Here is a 21,923-nt window from a genome sequence, read left to right on the forward strand (position 1 = left end):
TCCTTTCAATACATACTACCACCAGCAATGGGAAGATCTCTTTAACGGTAAATATTTTTTATGCTATTATGTATACCTTAAACATTTAACAAGTGTAAAACTCTGCTGCCACTTTTATTAAGTTTCCAGTCTTTTTTTTAATGTGTCACTGAAATTTTTGACTCTTGTCTCTCTCACCTCATTTCTCCAATATAACTATCTGGTTTTTACTGTACAATTTTGAAAAGCACAGCAAATTTTAAGAATGCATATGACATGTTATAGCAAAACTGACTATACCAAGTTTCCGATGTGCAGGTCCCTCTGGCTTGTGATTCTGCCCCACACATCAGTGCAGACAAGTCATTGTCTTAGAATGATATCCACAAAAATGTCAGAGTAGAAAAGGCCAAGGGTCCATCCCTCCACAAAAACAGTGAATAAATAGGTAAACACTATGAGAATCAACTTCATCAGAGCTCTAGAACTAGTCAAAGGTCTACAGCAACTAGGCAAAGGTTAATTAAGAATCTTGATAGGCAACTATAACAAATCTACCATAGTTATGAAAGATGTTGTTAATGGGGGAAAGTGGGGGGTGGTGGTGTATGTGGGAATCCCCTATACTTTTGATGTAACATTTATGTAATCTAAAGCTTCTTTTTAAAAAAAATGGTAGGGGGGAGTCTTTAAAAAAAAGAATCTTGATAGGAAAGCTTTGTGGCAGAAAGATTAAATCAGAGTTAAATGAAACAGAGAACAGAAAAATAGTTGGTTCTTTGAAAACATTAATAAAATATATGAGGCAAGTAGACTTGGCCCAGTGATTAGGGCATCCGTCTACCACATGGGAGGTCTGCGGTTCAAACCCTGGGCCTCCTTGACCCGTGTGGAGCTGGTCCATGCACAGTGCTGATGTGCACAAGGAGTGCCATGCCACACAGGGGTGTCCCCCCTGTAGGGGAGCCCCACGCGCCAGGAGTGCGCCCCGTAAGGAGAGCCACCTGCGTGAAAGAAAGTGCAGCCTACCCAGGAATGGCACCACACACACGGAGAGCTGTCACAAGATGACACAACAAAAAGAGACAGATTCCCATGCCACTGACAACAACAGAAGCAGACAAAGAAGAACATGCAACAAATAGACACAGAGAACAGACAACTGGGGGGCAGGGGGAGAGAAATTTTTAAAAAAAGAAACAGATTCCCGGTGCTGCTGCTAAGGATAGAAGTGGTCACAGAAGAACACACAGCGAATGGACACAGAGAGCAGACAACTGGGGGAGGGGGGTAGAGAAATAAATAGAAAATAAATCTTGGAAAAAAAAGAAAAGCAGGGATGTTTTAAAAAATAATAAAATATATGAACATTTGGCTAAAATGACTAAGAAAAAAGAGAAGACTCAAATCTCTAAAATCAGGAATGAAAGTGGGACATTACTACTGACTTTCCAGAAATAAAAAGAATAATATGAAAATACTATGAACAATTTTAGGCCAACAAAGTAGACAACCTAGATGAAATCAACAAATTCGTAGAAAGATACAAATTAACAAAATGGACTCAAGAAAATAAAAAATACAAATAGATCTTTACTAAGTAAAGAGATTGACTGGTAATCAAAAATATTCAACAAAAAAAGCCCAGGAACAAATAGCTTTACTGGTGAATTCTAGGAACATGTAATTAATATCAGTCCTCTCTTCTTTTTCCCAAAAATAGAGGCACAAACACTTCCCACTCACTGAGGTTAGCATTATCCTAATACTAAAGGGAGACAAAAACATCACAAGAAATCCACAGACCAATATCCCTTATAAAGTTATATGCAAAAATTTTCAACAAAATATTAGCAAAACAAATCCAGCAGTATAGAAAAATGAGGATAAATAAGGAAACAGAGAGTTTGAAAAATATGATAAATGAACTAGATTTAACAGACATTTATAGAGTATTACACCCCAAACAGCAGTATAACATTTTTCTCAATAAAGTTTTAAAAGATTGGAATGATACACTTTTTCTGATCATAATGGAATGAAGCTGGAAATCAAAAGTTGGCAGAAAAAGGGAAAATTCACATATATATGGAGATTAAGCAGCACACTCTTAAATAATCAGTGGGTCAAAGAAGAAATTGCAAGAGAAATCAGTAAATGTCTTGAGACATGAATATGATAACACAATGTCAAACTTCTGGTATACAACAAAGGCAGTGCTGAGAAGGAAACTGACAGCCCTCGATGTTTACATTAAAGAAAAAAAACCAAAGAGCTAAAAATGAAGACCTAACTGCACACCTAAAGGAACTGGGAAATGAACAGAAGATTAATCCCAAACCAAGACAAAGCAGGAAAAGTAATGAGCAGTACAAAAATAAATGATATTGAGAACGATAACAACAATTAAAAAAAAAAAGAATCAACAAACCAAAAGTTGGTTTGAGATCAACAAAATCAACAAACCCTTAGCTAGACTGACAAAAAAAAAAGAGATAACATCCAAATAAAGTTAGAAATGAGATGGGGAACATTACCACTGATCCCACAGAAATAAGAGAGATCATAAGAGGATACACTACTAACAACTCTATGCCAACAAACTAGCTAACAAAGACAAAATGGACAAGCTCCCAGAAACACACCAACAACCTACAATGACCCTAAAAGAAATATAAGACCTCAACGAATCAATCACAAGAAAAACATCTCCCAAAATTGAAAAGCCCAGGACCAGAAGACTTCACAGGTGAATTCTACCAGGCATTCAAGGTAAACTACTACCATTTTACTTAAGCTCTTACAAAAAATTGAACAGGAAGGCATGCTACCAAACTCATTCTTTGAAGCCAACATCACCCTAATACCAAAATCAGATAAAGATACTACAAAAACAAGAACATTACAGGCCAGTTTCTCTAATGAATATAAAGCAAAAATCTTCAAAATATACTTGCACACCAAGTCCAAAAGCACATTTAAAGAATTGTATATCATAAGTGGGTTTTATCCCAGATATAAAAGGGTTGCTTAACAGAAGAAAATCAATTAGTTTTATTTCAACATTAATAAAGAAGAAAAATCACATGATCCTCTCAATTGACACAGAAAAGTCATTTAACAAAATACAGCACTTATTTACTTATTTATACAGCATCATTTTTTACAAAAACACTCCAAAATATAGGAATAGAAGGAAGCTTTCTCAATATTGTCAAGTGCATAAAAGAAAAACCCACAACTAGCACTGTACTCAATGGTGAATGACTAAAAGCTTCCCTGTATAGATTGGGAACAAAACAAGGATGTCCCCTGTCACCACTGATATTCAATATTGTGTTAGAGGTTATAGCTAGAGCAATTAAGCCAGAAAGAGATAAAAGGCACCCAAATGGGAAAGGAGGAAGTAAAACTTCCATTATTTACTAATGATATGATCCTATATCTAAAAAATTCTGAAAAATCCACAACAAAGCAACTAGAAGTTAAGTATCAAGTTCAACAAAGTAGCAGCATATGAGATTAACATGCAAAAATATATAGCATTTCTAAACACTATGATGAGCAATCAGTAAAAGTCAGTAAAAAATATCCATTTATAATAGCAACTCGAAGAATCAAATATTAAAATTAAACTTATCTGAGGACATAAAAGGCCTGTATTCAGAAAATACAAAATATTGCTAAAAGAAACCAAAAGAGAACTAAATAAATGGAAGGACATTCCATGTTCATGGACTGGAAGACCAAATATCATCAAGCTGTAATCTGCCCAAACTGATTTCCAGATTCAACACAGTCCCAATAAAATTCCCAATGGCTTTTATTGCAGAAATGGAAAAGCCAATTATCAACTTTATTTGGAAGGGTAAGAGGCTCCAAATAGTTAAAAACATCTTGGGAAGCGGACTTGACCCAGTGGTTAGGGTGTCCACCTACCACATGGGAGGTCTGTGGTTCAAACCCCAGTCTCCTTGACCTGCGTGGAGCTGGCCCACGTGCAGTGCTGATGAGCACAAGGAGTGCCGAGCCACACAGGGGTTTCCCCCGCATAGGAGAGCTCCATGCACAAGGATTGCACCCTGTAAGGAGAGCCACCCAGCATGAAAGAAAGTGCAGCCTGCCCAGGAATGGTGCCGTCCACATGGAGAGCTGACGCAGCAAGATGACACAGCAAAAAGAAACACAGATTTCTGTGCCGCTGACAACAGAAACAGACAAAGAAGACACAGCAAACAGACACAGAACAGACAACCGGGGCGGGGGGTGGGGGGAAGGGAAGAGAAAGAAATAAATCTTAAAAAAAAAAAAAAAGCAATTTATTAAAAAAATAAAAATAAAAACATCTTTAAAAAGAAGAATGAAGTTGGAGGACTCTCACTTCCTGACTTTAAATCACATTACTCAACTACAGTGGTTAAAAAAAAAAACAAAAAACAAAAAACCCAGCATGGTACTGGCATAAAGACAGATAGATTGACCAATGCAACCGAACTGAGAACTCAGAAATAGACCTCACATTATAGTCAAGTGATATTTTGAAAGGCTGTTTTAAGCACATCCAGCTGGGCCAGATCAGTTTATTCAATTAATGGTGCTGGGAGAACTGGAGAGTCATATCCAAAAGAAAGAAAGAGAACTTCTATCTCACACCTTATACAAAAATTAACTCAAAATGGATCAAGGAACTAAAAAGCTACAGCATAAAACTCCTAGAATAAAATGTAGATAAACATCTTCAGGATCTTGTGGTAGGCAGTAGTTTCTTAAACCTTAAACCCAAAACACAAGCAATGAAAGAAAAAGTAAATTGGACCTCATCAAAATTAAACATTTATGCTTCAAAAGACTGACAAGAAGGTAAAAAGGCAGTCCACTTAATGGGATAAAGTATCTGGAAACCACATATCTGATAAGGGTTTGATTTTCATGTCTTATAAAGAGATCATACAACTCAACAATAAAAGGGCAAGCAATCCAGTTATAAAATGGGCAAAAGACTTAAATAGGCATTTTTCCAAAGAGGAAATATACATCACAAAAAAGCACATGAAAAAAATGTTCAATACCACTAGATATTAGGGTAATGCAAATCAAAACCACAGTGAGATGTCATCTCACAACTCATATATGGCCATTAATTTAAAAAAATGGAAAGCAAGTGCTAAACAGGATGTGGAGAAACAGGAACACTCCTTCACTGGAATACAGAATGTTGCAGCTTCTGTGGAAGTTAGTTTGGCAGTGCCTCAAGAAGCTGGATATAGAACTGCCATATGATCCATAAATCTCATTACTAGGAATATATTCAGAAAAACTGAAAGCAAGTATGTGAACTGATATTTGCACACTGATGTTCATAGCAATATTCTATGCATATGAACAACTATATTTATTAGCTAAACAAAATGTGGTATATGCATACAACGGAATATTATTCAACTGTAAGGAGAAATGAAATTGGGATGCTTATGAGAACATAGATGAATCTTGAAGACATTATGTTGAGTGAAATAAGCCAGACACAAAAGGACAAATATTGTATGGTCTCACTAATGTGAACTAAATAATGAGTAAACTCACAGTGGTAAACTCTAGAACATAGGTTAGGGTACGAGGAGAATGTGAGTTGAGAATGGGAGCTGATGCTTAATATATGCAGACTTTTTAGTAAGGTTTCTTGTAAAAGTGTAGAAATGAATAGAATTGATGGTAACATATTACAGTGGGCATAACAAACACTGATGCTTTTATAAATGTGATTGTGGCTGAAAGAGTAGTCTGTGGACATAAATGTCAATTGAAAGGAAGGTAGAAATAATCTAGGGAATGAGTAACAGTGATTTCAGTGGTAGGTGAAGACTGAAGTTAATAGTATTAAATGTAACAAATGTTCTTCATTTACAAAGTTAAGAATAGGGTGATACACAGGAAAATTACAACAAATATAACTTCTGGACAATAGTTAACAGTACTATTGTATTATTTTTGCAGCAATGGCAAAGAAGATACTTCAATACTAAGGGACAATAGAGGATAGGCAATTTTTCCTTCTGGAGTAATGAAAACATTCTAAAATTAACTGAGGTGATCACAGCACAACTCTGATGAAAATGAGAGCCACTGAGTGTACAATCTGAATGGACTGTACAAAGCATGAGACTGTATAACACAAGGAATTCTGTGGTAGAAAATGGATTGTGGTTAACAAAACAAATATGAGAACATTCTCTCATGAACTATAACAAACTTATAACACTAGTACAGGGTGTTAATAATCAGGTGGGGGGATTGGATGTGGCTCAAGCGATTGGCACCCGCCTCCCACATGGGAGGTCCAAGGTTCAGTTCCCAGTGCCTCCTAAAGAAAAAAAAAAACAATGAGTAGACAATGAGCAAAAACAACAACAACAAGAAGCTGACAATAAAGAAAAACAACGAGCAAAAAGACCAGGGAGCCATCTTGGTGTAGGGGGGAGGGGAGGGAATAAAATAAAATAAAATTTACTTAAATAATAATAATCAGGTGGGTTGGGGGAGAATACAACAAATTTAAGATATGGGCTATAGTTAGTAGTAATATTCTGGTAATATTCTTTCACAGTTTGTAAAAAATATTTCACAACAATGCAAAATTTTGGTGGTGGGTGATATTTGGGAGCACTGTATGGTGCCATGCATGTTTGTTTTGTAAGTTCACAACTTTTATTATACTATATATGCTCATTGTTTATGTATGCTCATGCATGAATGATCTACTTCAATAGAATTTTATTTAAAAACTACTACTATATATCATGATCAGAAATACAAAGGTGGTCCAACCTATGCAAGTCTATCAATGTAATAGACCATGTTAATAGAATTAAGGGGGAAAAAAACACATGACCATGTCAATAGTAATATAAAAAGCATTTAACAAAATCCAATAACCTTTTATGATAAAATCACTCCACAAATTTGGAAAAGAAGGAAACTTACTTAACATGATAAAGGGCTTCTATGAAAAACCCACAGCCAACAACATAATTATGGTAAAAGACTAAAAGCTTTTCCACAAAGATCAGGGATAAGCAAGGATGCTTTCACCATTTCTATTCAACACTGTACCCGAAGTTATAGCCAGGGACATTAGGCAAGACAAACAAACAAAAGGCATCTAAAACTGGAAAGGAAGAAACTAATCTATCTCTATTCACAGATGACATGATTACATATTTAGAAAATCCTAAAAAAAATCCACAAAAATTCTATTAGAGCTAGTAAACAAATTCAGCATAGGTGCAAGATACAAGAACAACATTTAAAAATCAGTTGTATTCCTACACACCAGCAATGGAAAATCCAAAATGAAATTAAGAGAACAATTCCATTTATAACAGCATCCAAAAATTAAGAATATTAGGAATATAAATCCAACTAGTGAGGTATGAAGACTTACACATAGAAAACCACAACGTATAAAATGGCAATATTCCCAAAATTGACCTCAGATTCAATGAAATCCCTATCAAAATCCCAAATGCCTGTTTTTTAGACATGGAATCACTAAGCCTAAAATTAATACAAAATTGCAAGGAACCCTGAATAGCCAAAACAATCTCAAAAAAGAAAAAAAAGCGGTAATGGCATAAACATAAACATATCAATGAAACAGAACTGCGAATCCAGAAATAAACCCACAGGTAAAGAATTATTCTTAGAACAAATGGGTTGAGGTATTTGGATATCCACTTGTAAAAGAATGAAATTGAACCACTACCTCATACCATATACAAAAACTAACTCAAAGTGGATCAAAGACCTAACTATTATAATATAAATATAATGTAATATAAAAGCTAAGAATATAAAACTCTCAGAAGAAAACACATGGGTAAATCTTCATGACCTCAGTTCAGCAATGGCTTCTTATATACGACACCAAAAACTTAAGCAACAAAAGAAACAATAGATAAATTTGACTTTATCGAAATTATACTTTTCTTCATGGAAAGCACACTATCAAGAAAGTGAAACGACAACCTCGAGAATGGGAGAAAATACCTGCAAATCATATTTCTAATAAGAGGCTAGTATCCAGAATATATACAAAACCAACTAAAACTTAAAAACAAAAAGACAAATAATCCAACTTAAAAATGAGCAAAAACATGAATACATATTTCTCTGAAGAAGATATACTAATTTTCCAATAAATACATGAAAAGATTCTAAACACCATTTTTCATTAGGGAAAAGCAAATAACCACATTGAGATATCACTGCACACCCAACAGGACAAATGGCTATAATAAAATAATTTTTTAAAATGGAAAGAAATAAGTGTTGGGTGAGGATGGGAGAAATTGGAACCGTCATTTGTACATTGCTGGTAGGCAGATGAAATGGTGCTAACACTGTGGGAAACAATTTGGCAGTTTCTCAGTTAAACACAGAATACCAATGGTCCAGCAATTCCACTCCTAGGTATAAAGTGAAAACTGGTGTTCAACCAATAGTTTGTACATGAATGTTCACAGCAACACGTGGAAACAATACAAATGCCCAATGGATGAATGGATAAACACAATGTGGTACATCCATACAATGAAGTACTTTCCAGCCATAAAAAAGGATAAAGTACTGGTATATGCCAAAACATGGATAAACTTTAAAAACATTATCTAGATGAAAGAACTTGGTCACAAAAGGCCAGATATTGTATGATACCATTTATATGAAATCTCCAGAAGAGCAAATCCATACAGAGAGACCAGATTAGTGGCTGCCAGGAACTGGGGGAAGAGGGCGCTGGAGAATGACTGCTTGACGGGTATGGTATTTTGGGGGGGCGAGTTCAACATATTCTGGAATTAGATAGCGTTGATGGTTGCACAACACTGTGAACGTACTATAAATCACTGAGTTACATACTTCAAAATGGCTAAAATGTTAAATTTTATGCTAGTGAATTTTACTTCAAGAAATTCAAATTCTTAACTGCTGAAACATTAAAATAAATCTTGACATATTTCTTGTTTCTTATTTTTATTTCATACAAATTTTAGAACTCTCACATTACATGGTAACAACAAATTAAATCCTAAACAAAACAAAACATGGTGGTTTGAATTACTGAATCTACAGGTAAATTTCAGAGTGGACTTGTCATTACAACATGTGCTTTATCTCCACATTTACATTTACTTTAAGTTTTTCCTATTTTCTCCATTAAAGGTCTTGCTATTGTAAATAGTTTAAATTTTGCTGAACTGTGTTTTCTAAAGAATATTGGTGCTTAAAAATGTAATAGATCATATCAATTGATCTTTATTAAGCCAACTTGCTATATGTTCATACTATTTTTAATCATTTGTCTACAGATTCATTTTTTCATAATAACCATAGTATCTGTATATGAGATTGATTTTCCATTGCTGCAAAACACTTTTTATTAATTTCATTTTTGGCTTATTACTCTGGGTAGGATCCCCCGAAAAACTATTAAATACAAGTAGTGAGAGTGGAGATCAGATTTTTCTGTTTGATTTGGGATCCTGTCTTCCATTCTTGCTCTTACCTTGTAAGATTTTTTTATAAGATTATACTTATTTCAAAGTAATTTCTGGATAGTGTTTATTCTCTTATTCTAATCACTTGAAGAATTCACATGATATTAAAATTATCTAATTCTTGAAAATATGGTAGACCTTCCCAGGAAACAATCTTATAATATTGTTTTCTTTCTGGAAAGATTTCTGAACAACTGATTCAATTCCTAAAATATTTTAGCTTTGTATTGTTTTTTTCCTAGAAGTTTTTCCACTCTAAGTTTTCAAATTTAGTAACATGATGGTGTTCAGAACAGCGGCTGAGCACCTGCTTTACATGTATGAGGTCCTGGATTCAAACCCCAGTCCCTCCTAAAAAAAAAAGAAAGAAATTATTAGGAAAACACATGTAGCTTCCCATATCCAAGGTCCCAGGTTCAATACCAAGGACCTCCTGGGAAAAAAAAATTCTGTTATGACACATTTTTAAATAAAAACAAAAGCACAGTAAATAGTATAAAGAATGCCCATGAACCCCTCACCTACTCTCAACCATTATCTATATTTTGTTATCTGTGCTTCATCTATCAATCCCCCAACACACAAATGCGCATTTGTTCCTGGGAACATATTAAAGCAAATCTTATCCAATTCATCCCAAATACCACAGCATACATGAGAGAATGTGAGTTGAATAGAATAAATTCACCAATATTTATTAAAATTATTCTTATGGGCTAGAAAACAAACATGATCGATTATACATTTTGTAATTCTTTTAAATATTATTGACTCAGAGTTCTGTATACACTCATTGTTTTAAGATTAGCAATTTGTACTTGAAATTTCCTAGATTTTTATTAAAGAATTTTATTTTTGATTTATCAATAATTGAGAGGGGGATGTACTGCAATAGAATTCATTATGTAATTCTATCAAGTTTTATTTGCACCTATCATTTTGGGTCTAATTATCTATCCCAATTGTCAGAGTCTTAATCAGTGACCCGAGGGTGTCAGGAATGAAAGAAAGAGAAAAGGGGGAAGGAAACAAGGAGAAAGAGCAGAGAGAGAAAGAACGAGAGAGCTGGGATCAGAGGATCTGCGAGTAGAGACTCAAACAACTTTATTACAAGGGGCTCTTATATACCAGTGTATGTGTCTACAAGCAGGCCCACAGCAGCCTAAGTGCCATTAAGCATAAACATTAGCATTAACATAGTGTCCAGGTGACATCAAGGAGCAACATGTATTAACCATCAACATTACCTATAGTCTAAAGAATTTTCTTTTTTAAAAAATCTTATCTCAAGGTGCAAAGTCTAAGTGTTCTATACATTACAAAAAGTATGAGCTCATCTTTTCCTTCAGCCTTTAACTGCTTCAGCCCATTTGCTGGGAACTCCCAAATCACTGCATTCCTTAGGTTGCAAGTGTAGTCATGGAGACAGCACGTCTCTCCTTGAGAGGCCACTGTGCCTCAGTTTCCAACATTTCCCCCTTTTTTAGTCAAGGTGACCGTGCCTGTCTTAGGTTGCCCTCCTCTGAGGGTCTTACCCATCATTGACTACCGTCCAAGCTCTTCGACTTGGGGAAATTATTGAGGTGCTTTTGCTAGCACCAGATTATTCACATGTCCCATGGCTGTTACGCTTTGCAATTTTCTTTGAAAGCACTGTCCGGCACGGGTGAGAATAATGAGCAACAGAACAAATATGATTAGCCCTATTCCTAAAGCTGACAGAAAATGATTTCCACCAATTTACTGGATTAAACTTATTGAAATGAGAAATCAAATCATTAAAGACATATCCTTATCATCAGCTACATTAATCTGATTAAGGGATTTCTAATTATCTTTTTCTGTAATTCTTCTATTTCTATTGACATATTACCTTTATGACCTATCAAATGATTCTACTATATCTGATTTATTATATGCAGAGTCAAAGAAATTACTTTCATTCCAACCACACCTCAATCCCCTTAACAAGTTTAAATTATACAATTGATCTCTAATATGCAAAACAGCAGATCCTAAATTATTAACCCAATTATTTAACTGTTCATCAATTGTGCTCTTGGCTATGCCACAAATCACTAGCATTTTTGTGCCAATCATGCATCTATTGTTGAGTCTGTACTTTCACGCAAAGCTATCATAGCAGTAGCAGAAGCTGTAATGATTCCAATCAGTCCCAAAATGCTTATAATAAGCAGTCCAATAAAGCATTTAGTCCATTTCAAGAATTTTTATGCAGCAATAATTGACTTTCAGAAGATGACTGCCAAATGAACATCATTCTCACCAGTAACCAGATGCATTTTCTTCTTCTGGTCATGGCTGTTGTTTTTCCATCCTGCAACACACTTCCTGATATATATACAAGGTACCATTTTCATAAAACAGTGGATCATTCTTAATAGTTATCTTACCAGTTATGAAAACAAATGGATCTTCAACACAGGCTTTAAAATGGTATGTTTAAGGATCAAATGTATTTCCCAGCCATTCATACGGAGGAGCAATTCCAAAAATTATTTTCCACAAATTCTTTTGCAGGTTATGACTGAGTGCCATTGGTCCAAGGGGCCAGTATCCATTTTCCTTTGTGATGGTAACAGTTCCTGCCACAATAGCATAAGAGCACACAGGCCCAAAGTCCATAGGCAGAATTTGTGAAGTTAATGTGATGTATGGCAGCAATTGAAAAATTTTTATGATTAAAGTTAAAATTGCCACAGGTCTCAGTAAAGTATTTTAATCTCCGGCCATATTTCCACAATTCCCCCTTTTTGTTTTAGTAATGAATACAGCTTCAGTGGGTTTGAATAGTGCATCTGAGGGCTCATTCCTCTCAAGAGTAGGAGGGCTCTGATCACAGTCATTGGAGTAAGCAGGAAGGAACTTATGGGGGATGTTTATTAGCTGTTGGTGAGTAACCAGAATTGCTGGGCTAGGCACCACAAGGTTTGGTACTCAATGATGTTTGCCTTTCTGGTAGAGCCACTCTGCCTTTTCTCAGGTTTCAGTTGTAGGCCCAGGATCTTCACAAAGGCATCTGCATCAACAGTCTTAAAAGGGATGTTAGAGGAGTGGCAGGGACATGACAGTCACCTGCTACTACCAGCAGGTATCCTGGATTTTTTTTCATAATCTGAGGGTGATTTATAACAGTCCATCATTTCTGTCTTGTTTTCAGTATTTGCAATCTATCCCTGGATAGGGATGGCCATCTTTAGAGTGACCAGACATTATTGGGTTAAGTCTTTCACTTTTAGCAGGGTCTCCCATGCTGCACACAATTGCCTTTTATATTGCACTTTTGACCTCCTTCCAGAATTGTGATTAAAACCCAAGGGTTACTTTTAGAATTTTGCTTTTTCACAAACTCCACCCAAAGCCAATATGGGTGCTTGCTGCATCCAATTCATAGACTGAGTTAATGTCCAAAATTTACCTTCTTTTTATTATTTAAAGCAGCTTGCTGGAGGTTTCCCTACTTCCATGAAGGACCTTTCCCAATTAATACATACAATGGTTTTAATATTTGAGACTAAGTGAGAGATCAAAGATTTTTAGCACTTCAACATTATTACAAACTCTGTTAACATGAGAAAACATTGCATTCCATCATTTATAACAAGAGGGCATAGTTTTATCCCATCCAACCAAACCACATTTAGGAATTTGATAGAGCAGCAGGGACTTTGCAACCTGTCCCAATTGTTTGCTTAGTTCAGGCTTTTAAGAGAATATACTATTATCTCTGATGTTTATTTTCATTCTGAAAAAAGGATTACTGGCTAACAATGTCATCAGTAGAGTTTCAACCACCATTTTTATGCAGGTAGATTATCACCACTGCCAGGACAGATGGTTGGGCTATGCACACAGCCTTGAAGAAGCACTGCAAAAGTCCATTGTTGGGTTTTCCATAGGTAGGAGAATGCAGGCTGGCTTGACTTGCCTAAGGAAATTTTCAGCACATTTTAAAACAAAGTGATAGTGACATAGTTGGATGTTAATTTTTTGCAACAAACTAGCAATATTTGTGATTGCTGCATACTACAATGTTGTTTTAATTTATTATAAGAGGTTGTTTTTGTGACACATACTCTTAATTAAAACCATAATTAACCACATTGTAATTCTCTAATATTATGCTAAAATATTGGTAAATTTATACACTCTTAAGCATTCATAGGAACCTTTTACTCATACAACTTTAACAGAGGGTTAAAAAATCCTGTCAATTTTCTAACTTTTATATAAACACTAAACTTATAACATTAAATGAACTTAACTGTTACTTTAATTTTTCTTTCAAGGTAAATGAATAAATCTCTTGTAATTAGTTTGAAATAAAAAGAAAGCAGGTTTAAACATTATTTTCCTTTAAGAGAGTTAAGACCCTTTCTTCCTTGAACACTGAGGAAATGAGGTTAAAGCATAAGAAGCTGTTTTGATAAAACAGACTCTTTGTATACTGATTATTCAGGATATAAACTTTCTATAAACTTTCAACAGAACAGACTAATGATTACAGAGACTTTGAAAAAGAACAATATTTTTAACTTTGATACATACTACTTGATACTAAAGGTTTTTCAAACTTTAAAGACAGACCCATCAAATCTTACTTAGCTTTAACCATAAAAATTTCTTTCCAGAAACCTTCTACACTTTCAGTATTCAGTCAGGTTTTGTCCTACATTTTACTCTTACTCAATAATCAATCATTTTATTTTAGGATGAAATCATCTCCTGTTTCCTTAACAATAAAAACACATTCCATATATCCCACATACTGTTAACCAGGCAAACTTCTTACAACATATCACTGCCTGCCATCAACACTAAATAAGCTTGTTAAAATAATGAACTTTTCTTCACTTTAAATACTTAGTAGCATGTAATACCAGAAACAGTCCCCTAAGAAGCCAGTTTGCAGGGAAGACTAGCCACCAACAAGTTTTCCTGTTGTAAAATTACCTTTTATTATCGTATCAATTCAGTTTTATATATATTTAATAATGACTTTTTGGAATTAGCCATTTAAATATCTTAATTTAAACAATGCTTCATTAAATTTCTTATAATTATTTATAACCATATAGACTATATTATTTTAAGACAACTTTTACCTTCACGGAACACATTCCCTTACTTTTAAAGTTACCACAATACCTTCTACAACTTGCCACATGCAAATTAAGTTCCAAGAGTTAATGAAAAATTAGCCATCCTATTTTAGGACAAAACACATCTTTTAGAAAAAACTTATTAAATTTCAGTCAGCATTCCCACAAACTTTTAACTTTCTTTAATATTCATTTAAGTTTTACATCCTTCATTTTATCCTGTGAAGAAAAATAAACTATTCGTTTCAATCTAAGCAAGGATAACTTTTATGAAGACTTATAGTTAATTTTGTTAATCAAGACTTACAATTTTTATCATTGTAGATATCTTATTAACATTTAAACTTATGTATTAATATAATAAACTTATTAATGCAAGTGCTTATTTAATTTTTGGCCATTTGAATAGAGCTCTAAAAATTTTTTTTTTTACTAATTTAATATTTACCTTCCGGAGGTATCACAATATACACCGACATTGAATGAACAAACACAAAACAATTACAACACATTAACAGAAACATACAGTTTACAATTGACTCATAATTCTTACTTTCTTGGTATAGCTGCTTTTAAGTCTTCTGTTATATCACATCTTAGATTGTACTTTTTAAGATTTCTTCTGGAATCCATGTTGCCTGTAACATGCAAGCTTGTGCTTGGAAACATTTTTATTAGTTATCAGCAATCAGTTAAGATAACTTGAGCAGCATAAATGTAGTTAAGTTCTTATTTTGCAGTTTAGACAGACAGTTTAACACTTTGGCTTATTACTCTGTAAGACTATACTAAGACTTGAAGTTCCGGAGAAAACTATTGATTTAAAACTGAAAATTCATTTTAGACCTTGATAAAAATTTAGTACTAATTTTATTATCTTGGTTAAATAAGAATTATCATCAGAATTAGCGTGGAAACAAAACACAAATGTTGACACATTTTTCTCTTTTTCCAGTGGCTTAACTATATTAACCCTCACTAGCCCACAGCTACATTGTCATGTAGACAGAGGATTTGCAGAGTTGCTGCAAGAATAGTTTCCTTATCTTAGTTAACATTTTAACAGTTCTCTTGCAAGCCTGATTTCACTATCAAGGACTTTATTTATTATTTTTACCTGTTTTAAATCTTTCAATAGTTTAAAAAGTTTTGGTTCAGGATGAACTCAACACCCCTTGTAGATTCTTTGTATCTGGTGGTATGGCATGTAATGTTACAGGGAAAGCATATAATAATTGTTTAACATAAGGCAAAGCATCAAAAACATCTGAAAACATTTTTAACTTAGGCTTAGTAACAGAAGGTAATTCAGGAGGTACAGAGGGTTGTACTGGGTAAACAGAAGTTATTTCATTAAGACTTCACTGAGCTTTTGTTGATGAAAGGGTTAATATCAGGATGAGGGGAAAAACCTGACAGTTTCCCATTCGCCTCAAGCTCCTGTTTGTGTTCCAATTTACTTTCTTTTATTTCAAATTTACTTATGGGTTTAGAAAATACAGTAATTTCATCTTTCTCTCCTTCAGACTGTAAAGGATCTAAGGCAGCAGCAATTCACTGGCACAAAGCCCACACAGATAATAGTATAGTTTCTCCCTTTTTGATATGCTCTATGTAGTGCCCTCATTACCTATTTCCACTGTTTAAAGATTCTTTAAATCTACAGTTTTCACTGCGACTCTGACAGTTTAAAAAAAAAAAAGACTTCAGTACCTGTGAATATTCTTCAAAGCATCCTTGATTACCCATACCCTGATGCTAGCGGAAAGCAGAACTTAATCATATGAAGCAGCAATTTACCCAGGTTAATTAATTTTGACACTCCTTACCTTAAAAAAGGCTTTTCAGCTTTCCTCATTCCTGATCCAGAGGTGGAAGATCCTACACTGCCATGTCTTGATGAATCCTCTGTCTCGGGCCCCACGTCTGGGCGCCATCTGTCGGAGTCTTAACCAGTGACCCGAGGGTATCGGGAATGAAAGAAAGAGAAAAGGGGGAAGGAAACAAGGAGAAAGGGAGAGAGAAAAAGAACGAGAGAGCTGGGATCAGAGGATCTGTGAGTAGAGACTCATCAGACAACTTTATTGATTACAAGGGGCTCTTATATACCACAGTGTATGTGTCTACAAGCAGGCCCACAGCAGCCTAAGTGCCATTAAGCATAAACATTAGCATTAACATAGTGTCCAGGTGACATCAAGGAGCAACATGTATTAACCATCAACATTACCTATAGTCTAAAGAATTTTCTTTTTAAAAAAATCTTATCTCAAGGTGCAAAGTCTAAGTGTTCTATACATTACAAAAGGTATGAGCTCATCTTTTCCTTCAGCCTGTAACAGCTTCAGCCCATTTGCTGGGAACTCCCAAATCACTGCATTCCTTAGGTTGCAAGGGTAGTCATGGAGACAGCACGTCTCTCCTTGAGAGGCCACTGTGCCTTAGTTTCCAACACCCAATAGGGATTCTTAAACCAATTTTATCTGACATTCATATAGATATCTCGATTGTTTTCCTTAGTATTGGACTCTGAATGTTTACTCCTTTTGTATTCCAATGTTTTGTGTTTAAATGCTTTAGGTGTAACGCACAAAAAACCAATAGTAATTTTTCTAAACCCATCTGGATAATTTGTATTTTTTATGGGGCTAATTTGGCCCATTTGTATTTACTGCAATTACTAAAATATCTGGAGTTGTTACCTATATTTTTCATATAGCTTCTATTTGTTCTATATTTATCATCCTTTACTCCCTACTCCTTTAATACTTCTTTCCTATTTGGTTTAATTTATTTTATAATACTTGGTTTTACTTTTCCATTTTCTTCCTTTTACAAGTTTGGAAGTTATGGGTATTATTTGCTAATTTTTGCATTTATCCATTAAATTTTACTATGTATATGTAAGTTAACAAAAGTCTCCAGCAAAATAAAAGGATTTTAGAACTGAATTCTAACTGACCATTAAAGTTCATTGACTTACATGCTGTTTTCTGGTATTTTATTTTTATCCCTTTCAAACCCAGCAGGTATTATTCTACATAATGTTTGTTTAGATTTAGCTACATCCTTACCAATTTCCTCCCAATACTGTTTCTCCACATTGTTTCCCAACTCAATAAATGGTATCTCTTTACTTATTCTCCAAAAACAACTTACAAATCCCATTTGGGGTACACCTTCAAAATATATCCAGAACCCAGCATTTCACATGACCTCTATAAGTTTGAAGGTAGTGCAGGTCACCATCATCCCACACAGTAACCACTGCGTATTTTATTGCTGTCTTCTCCCAATCCCACTCCATCCCCTCCGCTGGCATTTTCTCAGAACAGCAGCCCGAAAGGTACATAAATCAGACCATGTCACTTCTTTGCTCAAAACCCTCCAATGCCTAGAATATTCAGAAACCACATGGCTCACATTCTCCCTCACGTCGTTAAAACTTTTGTTCTGATATTGACCACAAAAGGGCCTTCTGAAAACACCTGCTAAAATGGCACGCCACATGTCATTTTCCTCCAACACAAGAATATAGATTCCGTACCAGCAGGATCATTATATTGCTAACAGGGCTACTATCCTCAGCTCATAGATATAACTAATAAGTAAATTAATAAATGCTCGCTTAATAGCTACTGAATGAGTAAACGATATGTAATTAAAAGAAGACAACTAATAAGGAAAGAATAAGAAAAAGACCTAAGATGAGAAGCAAAATTTAATTTTTGGAAACATTTAAGAATGGCAAATCTTTTAAAAGTTCATGCAAAAAACAAAAACAGACATAAGAGCATTACCTGCAAGTGTGATATCTAAGGAATATGGGTCAATTATTCTCAGCCACTTCAAAAATGGTACCTCTTTAAAAAAAAAAAGATTCCTAAACAATCTCAAAGGTATGCATCTGAACTGACCCTCTGAAATTTATAATGTCACTTGATTTCTAGCTATTTAGGTACTCAGTAACTCACCTGGGTGGCTCTGGTAGCTTGAGGATTCTTCTAATACCCACGGCTTCTCTCCTTGCTCCAACTTGAAGACCACTTCTGGCTTGGTAATGTAAAATCCTATGAAGGGAAAAAGACACAGGGCTTGGGCAAGGCTCATGCCCTCAGGACCTCTGAAGGAAGAGGATGATACAGCTTCAGGAACAGGGCCATCTAAGGCTTTCACTGGGGAGAGGAGACAAACACATTCTTTCTAGTGACAAAAAGGGATCAATCAATCAGCTTATAACTATGGCCCACAGGTCAGCTTTGAACCCTAAATTTCAATCCTAAAACCCATCCTCTACAAAGGATCATATATACCAGCAGCTTAAAAAAAGCCATTTGGAATGGCATAAAACACAATCCCTACCCACTGAGAGGAGGGGGCTGTAGTTCTCCAGCATCACGTCCCTATACAGGGTCCTCTGAGCAGGGTCCAGGTGCTGCCACTCCTCCTGGGTGAAGTCCATGGTCACGTCCCTGAATGACAGTGACCCCTGGAACAGCACATTCACATTCAATGTAAACTGACTGGAATGGGGTTACATACAATACATGTATGGTAATTAACACTTGTCACGTTAACTGTTCATAGCTGAAGAGAAACTGCTACATAGAATACATACAACATATAACATAGTATAAGGATTCTGCCAGTGCACTAATTTTATCTCACATATTTTCACACTAGGTCCTGCCAATGTGCCACGAATGACACTGACCCCTAGAACAGCACATTCATATTCAATCTATACTGACTAAAACTGGATAATATACAATATGTTTGGGATCTAACACTTTTCATGTTCACAACTGATAGCAAAACAGAAAATATCACTTGGCATGTCTACTCTGTATTTGTTTGACGTGGCATGCTGGGGGAGAAATGGAAATTACAGAAGTATCCCAATCATGTATTAATTTCTTAATTCACACACACACACAAATTCTGTAGTTCCCCAGTACGCCTAGAACAATCAGTTTCTGGGAATGCAAAGATGAATTTTCAAAAAAATCTTGCTCTTGAAGAGCTCATGATATGATTGAGAGACATATAAAAATAAGTGCCTGCAATAAAGTATGACAGAAAAATGCTAGAAGTATCTAAAAGATAGAGGATGGCAAGTGTTAAGCATGGGAGAGAAGTTTTATGTTCTATTTTGAGACTGGGTTTCTTTAAGGAAAGTAAAGGTTTAAGACATTAACACCTCAATCATGTGTTCTTAGGCTTATGGGCCAACAACAAAGCAAAGTCCTGCAAACATTAAAAACACCTGAGGGAAACAGATGTGGCTCAAGCAGGTGGGTGTCTGACTACCACATGAGAGGTCCCGGGTTTGGTTCTGGTGGCCCTTAAAGAGATGACGAGCAGACAGCAAGTGCAAGTAGTGAGGGGGAGATAAATAAAATTAATCTTTAAATTTAAAAAAAGGGAAGCGGATGTGGCTCAACTGATAGAGTGTCTGCCTATCATATAGGAGGTCCAGGGTTCAAACCCAGGGCCTCCTGGCCCATGTGGTGAGCTGGCCCATGTGCAGTGCTGCCACATGCAAGGAATGCCATGCCATGCAGGGGCACCCCCTGCATAGGGGAGCCCTACATGCAAGGAGCACGTCCCTCAAGGAGAGCTGCCCTGTGCAAAAAAAGCACAGCCTGCCTAAGAGTGGCAATGCATACATGGAGAGCTAACACAGCAAGATGATACAACAAAAAGAGATACAGATTTCCCAGTGCCACTGAGAATGCAAGCAGACACAGAAGAACACACAGCAAATGGATATAAGAGCAGAAAATGGGGCAGGGGGAGAGAAATAAATTTTTAAAAAACCTAAATTCATTAATTTTTAAAAACTTGAAAATTTAATGGAATTACAAATAGTTTGTTGGAGAAAGGATCTGAAATGCATTAAGATAAAAATCCATAAACATAACCAGAAGCAAGAATATGAGTAATTCAGGACCAATTTCTAATGTCTGGAGACCTGCAAAATATTTATTAAAAGCTACATACACATACCATGAAATTTCTTTTTTTTTAAAGACACACATACGTGTTAATAAATATGCTAGTATTTTCCTCCAAAATGCTGACAGATTTTCTTAATTACCATCAGGGTTATCATAATCCCAGTAAGAGGAGGTGCATTTGCAATGATCAAAAAAGTCATTACCTTCTGCCTAGAAGGTAAGAGGTAGAGAGGGCTTGGACATGCTGTGCTTGAAGTGTCTCTGGGAAAAGCAGGGCAGGCTCCCCAGGAGGCAGCTGGAGGGATGCTTCTGGGGCTCAGAACAGAAGCCCAGGATGAAGTTAAGGCCTGGGGGAGTCGCCGGCATCTCAGTGGTAGCTGAAGCCAGCAGTGAGTCAGAAGGCTCACAAGGGAAGAGCCTGTGGAGGCAGAAGAGCAGGTACTGGATCTGAAAGAGCCCTCCTCAGGAGCCTGGGAGAAGCCCAGGCCGTGAAGAGTGAGAAAAAAATTATCTCAAAGGGAACACTAAACCCAGGAGAGGAGAGTTTAATAGGAACCCAAACAACCACTAGTTCTTCATTTACAGAAAATGAATAGAAAATGAAGCAGCAGATATTTTAAGAAAACCAAGAGCATAACAATAAGAACTAAGATAATCAAAACTAAACATGTGAGGAGCAGGGTGTATGGGAATCCTCTATATATTCTTTGTAACATTTATGTAATCTAAGTATCTTTTAAAAAATAAAAAAATGAAAAGACAAAAAAAAAACTATGGAAAAAAACATCGCCACAATTGCCCCGGCCCACGGGACGGCAACGAGGGCTCGAAACCTGCCGAGAAAGAATGGTGGGACAAGAGACACGAAGAATGACAGCAAGACAGTGTTCTGATCAAGCTGTGAATTTTATTGAGGGAACAAAGCATATATACTCTTGGGAAGGGGAAGGGTGGTGGGTGGAGGTGGAAGCTAGGGATTGGCTACTTCTGTTGCTGAGGTAGAAGGCAGACTTCAGTTTCACCGTCTTGCGCCTGCGCACTATCTTATCAGTCTGGGCAGTGGTGGGAAATGGAGAACAAAGGAGCAGGGAGGGAGAAGAACAAGGAAGTGACAGGGCAGATTTGAGTTCTGCCATGATGTGGGACCTGCCATGTTGTGGTGAACTAATTATAGTTTACTCAAATGAGAAAGTTGGCTCCTCTCTGGCAACCATGCTGCTGGCTCTGCTGAGTTCGGCGTGTACTTTATTTTGACTGCTCCCAACATCTCCTCCCTTTTTCTTTTATTAGCACAGTATTTCTCGTAG

At 35.9% G+C, this 21,923-nt stretch overlaps 1 protein-coding gene across 3 annotated transcripts in view; it reads right to left on the reverse strand.

Moving 5' to 3' along the window:
* LOC131278769 (zinc finger protein 37A-like) overlaps positions 1-19,135 on the reverse strand; it is a 45,238-nt gene extending 26,103 nt beyond the window's left edge. For 2 of the 3 annotated variants that reach the window (XR_009186210.2, XM_058299230.2), the window contains exons 1-3: positions 19,019-19,135; positions 18,631-18,726; positions 16,486-16,603 (exon numbers count right to left, since the gene is read on the reverse strand). Coding sequence is in view for 1 of the 3 variants with exons in the window: in XM_058299230.2 (XP_058155213.1) it covers positions 16,486-16,603; positions 18,631-18,726; positions 19,019-19,118 (314 nt within the window). In the remaining 2 variants the exon portion in view is untranslated. Of the gene's footprint in view, positions 1-15,209; positions 15,295-16,485; positions 16,604-18,630; positions 18,727-19,018 lie in introns of all 3 variants that reach the window. The other variant, XR_011649080.1, reaches the window with a different exon arrangement.
* Between the last annotated feature and the right edge of the window lie 2,788 nt (positions 19,136-21,923).

Source organism: Dasypus novemcinctus, chromosome 6 (assembly GCF_030445035.2).
Source record: "Dasypus novemcinctus isolate mDasNov1 chromosome 6, mDasNov1.1.hap2, whole genome shotgun sequence".
In the NCBI taxonomy this organism is placed as follows: Eukaryota; Metazoa; Chordata; class Mammalia; order Cingulata; family Dasypodidae; genus Dasypus; species Dasypus novemcinctus.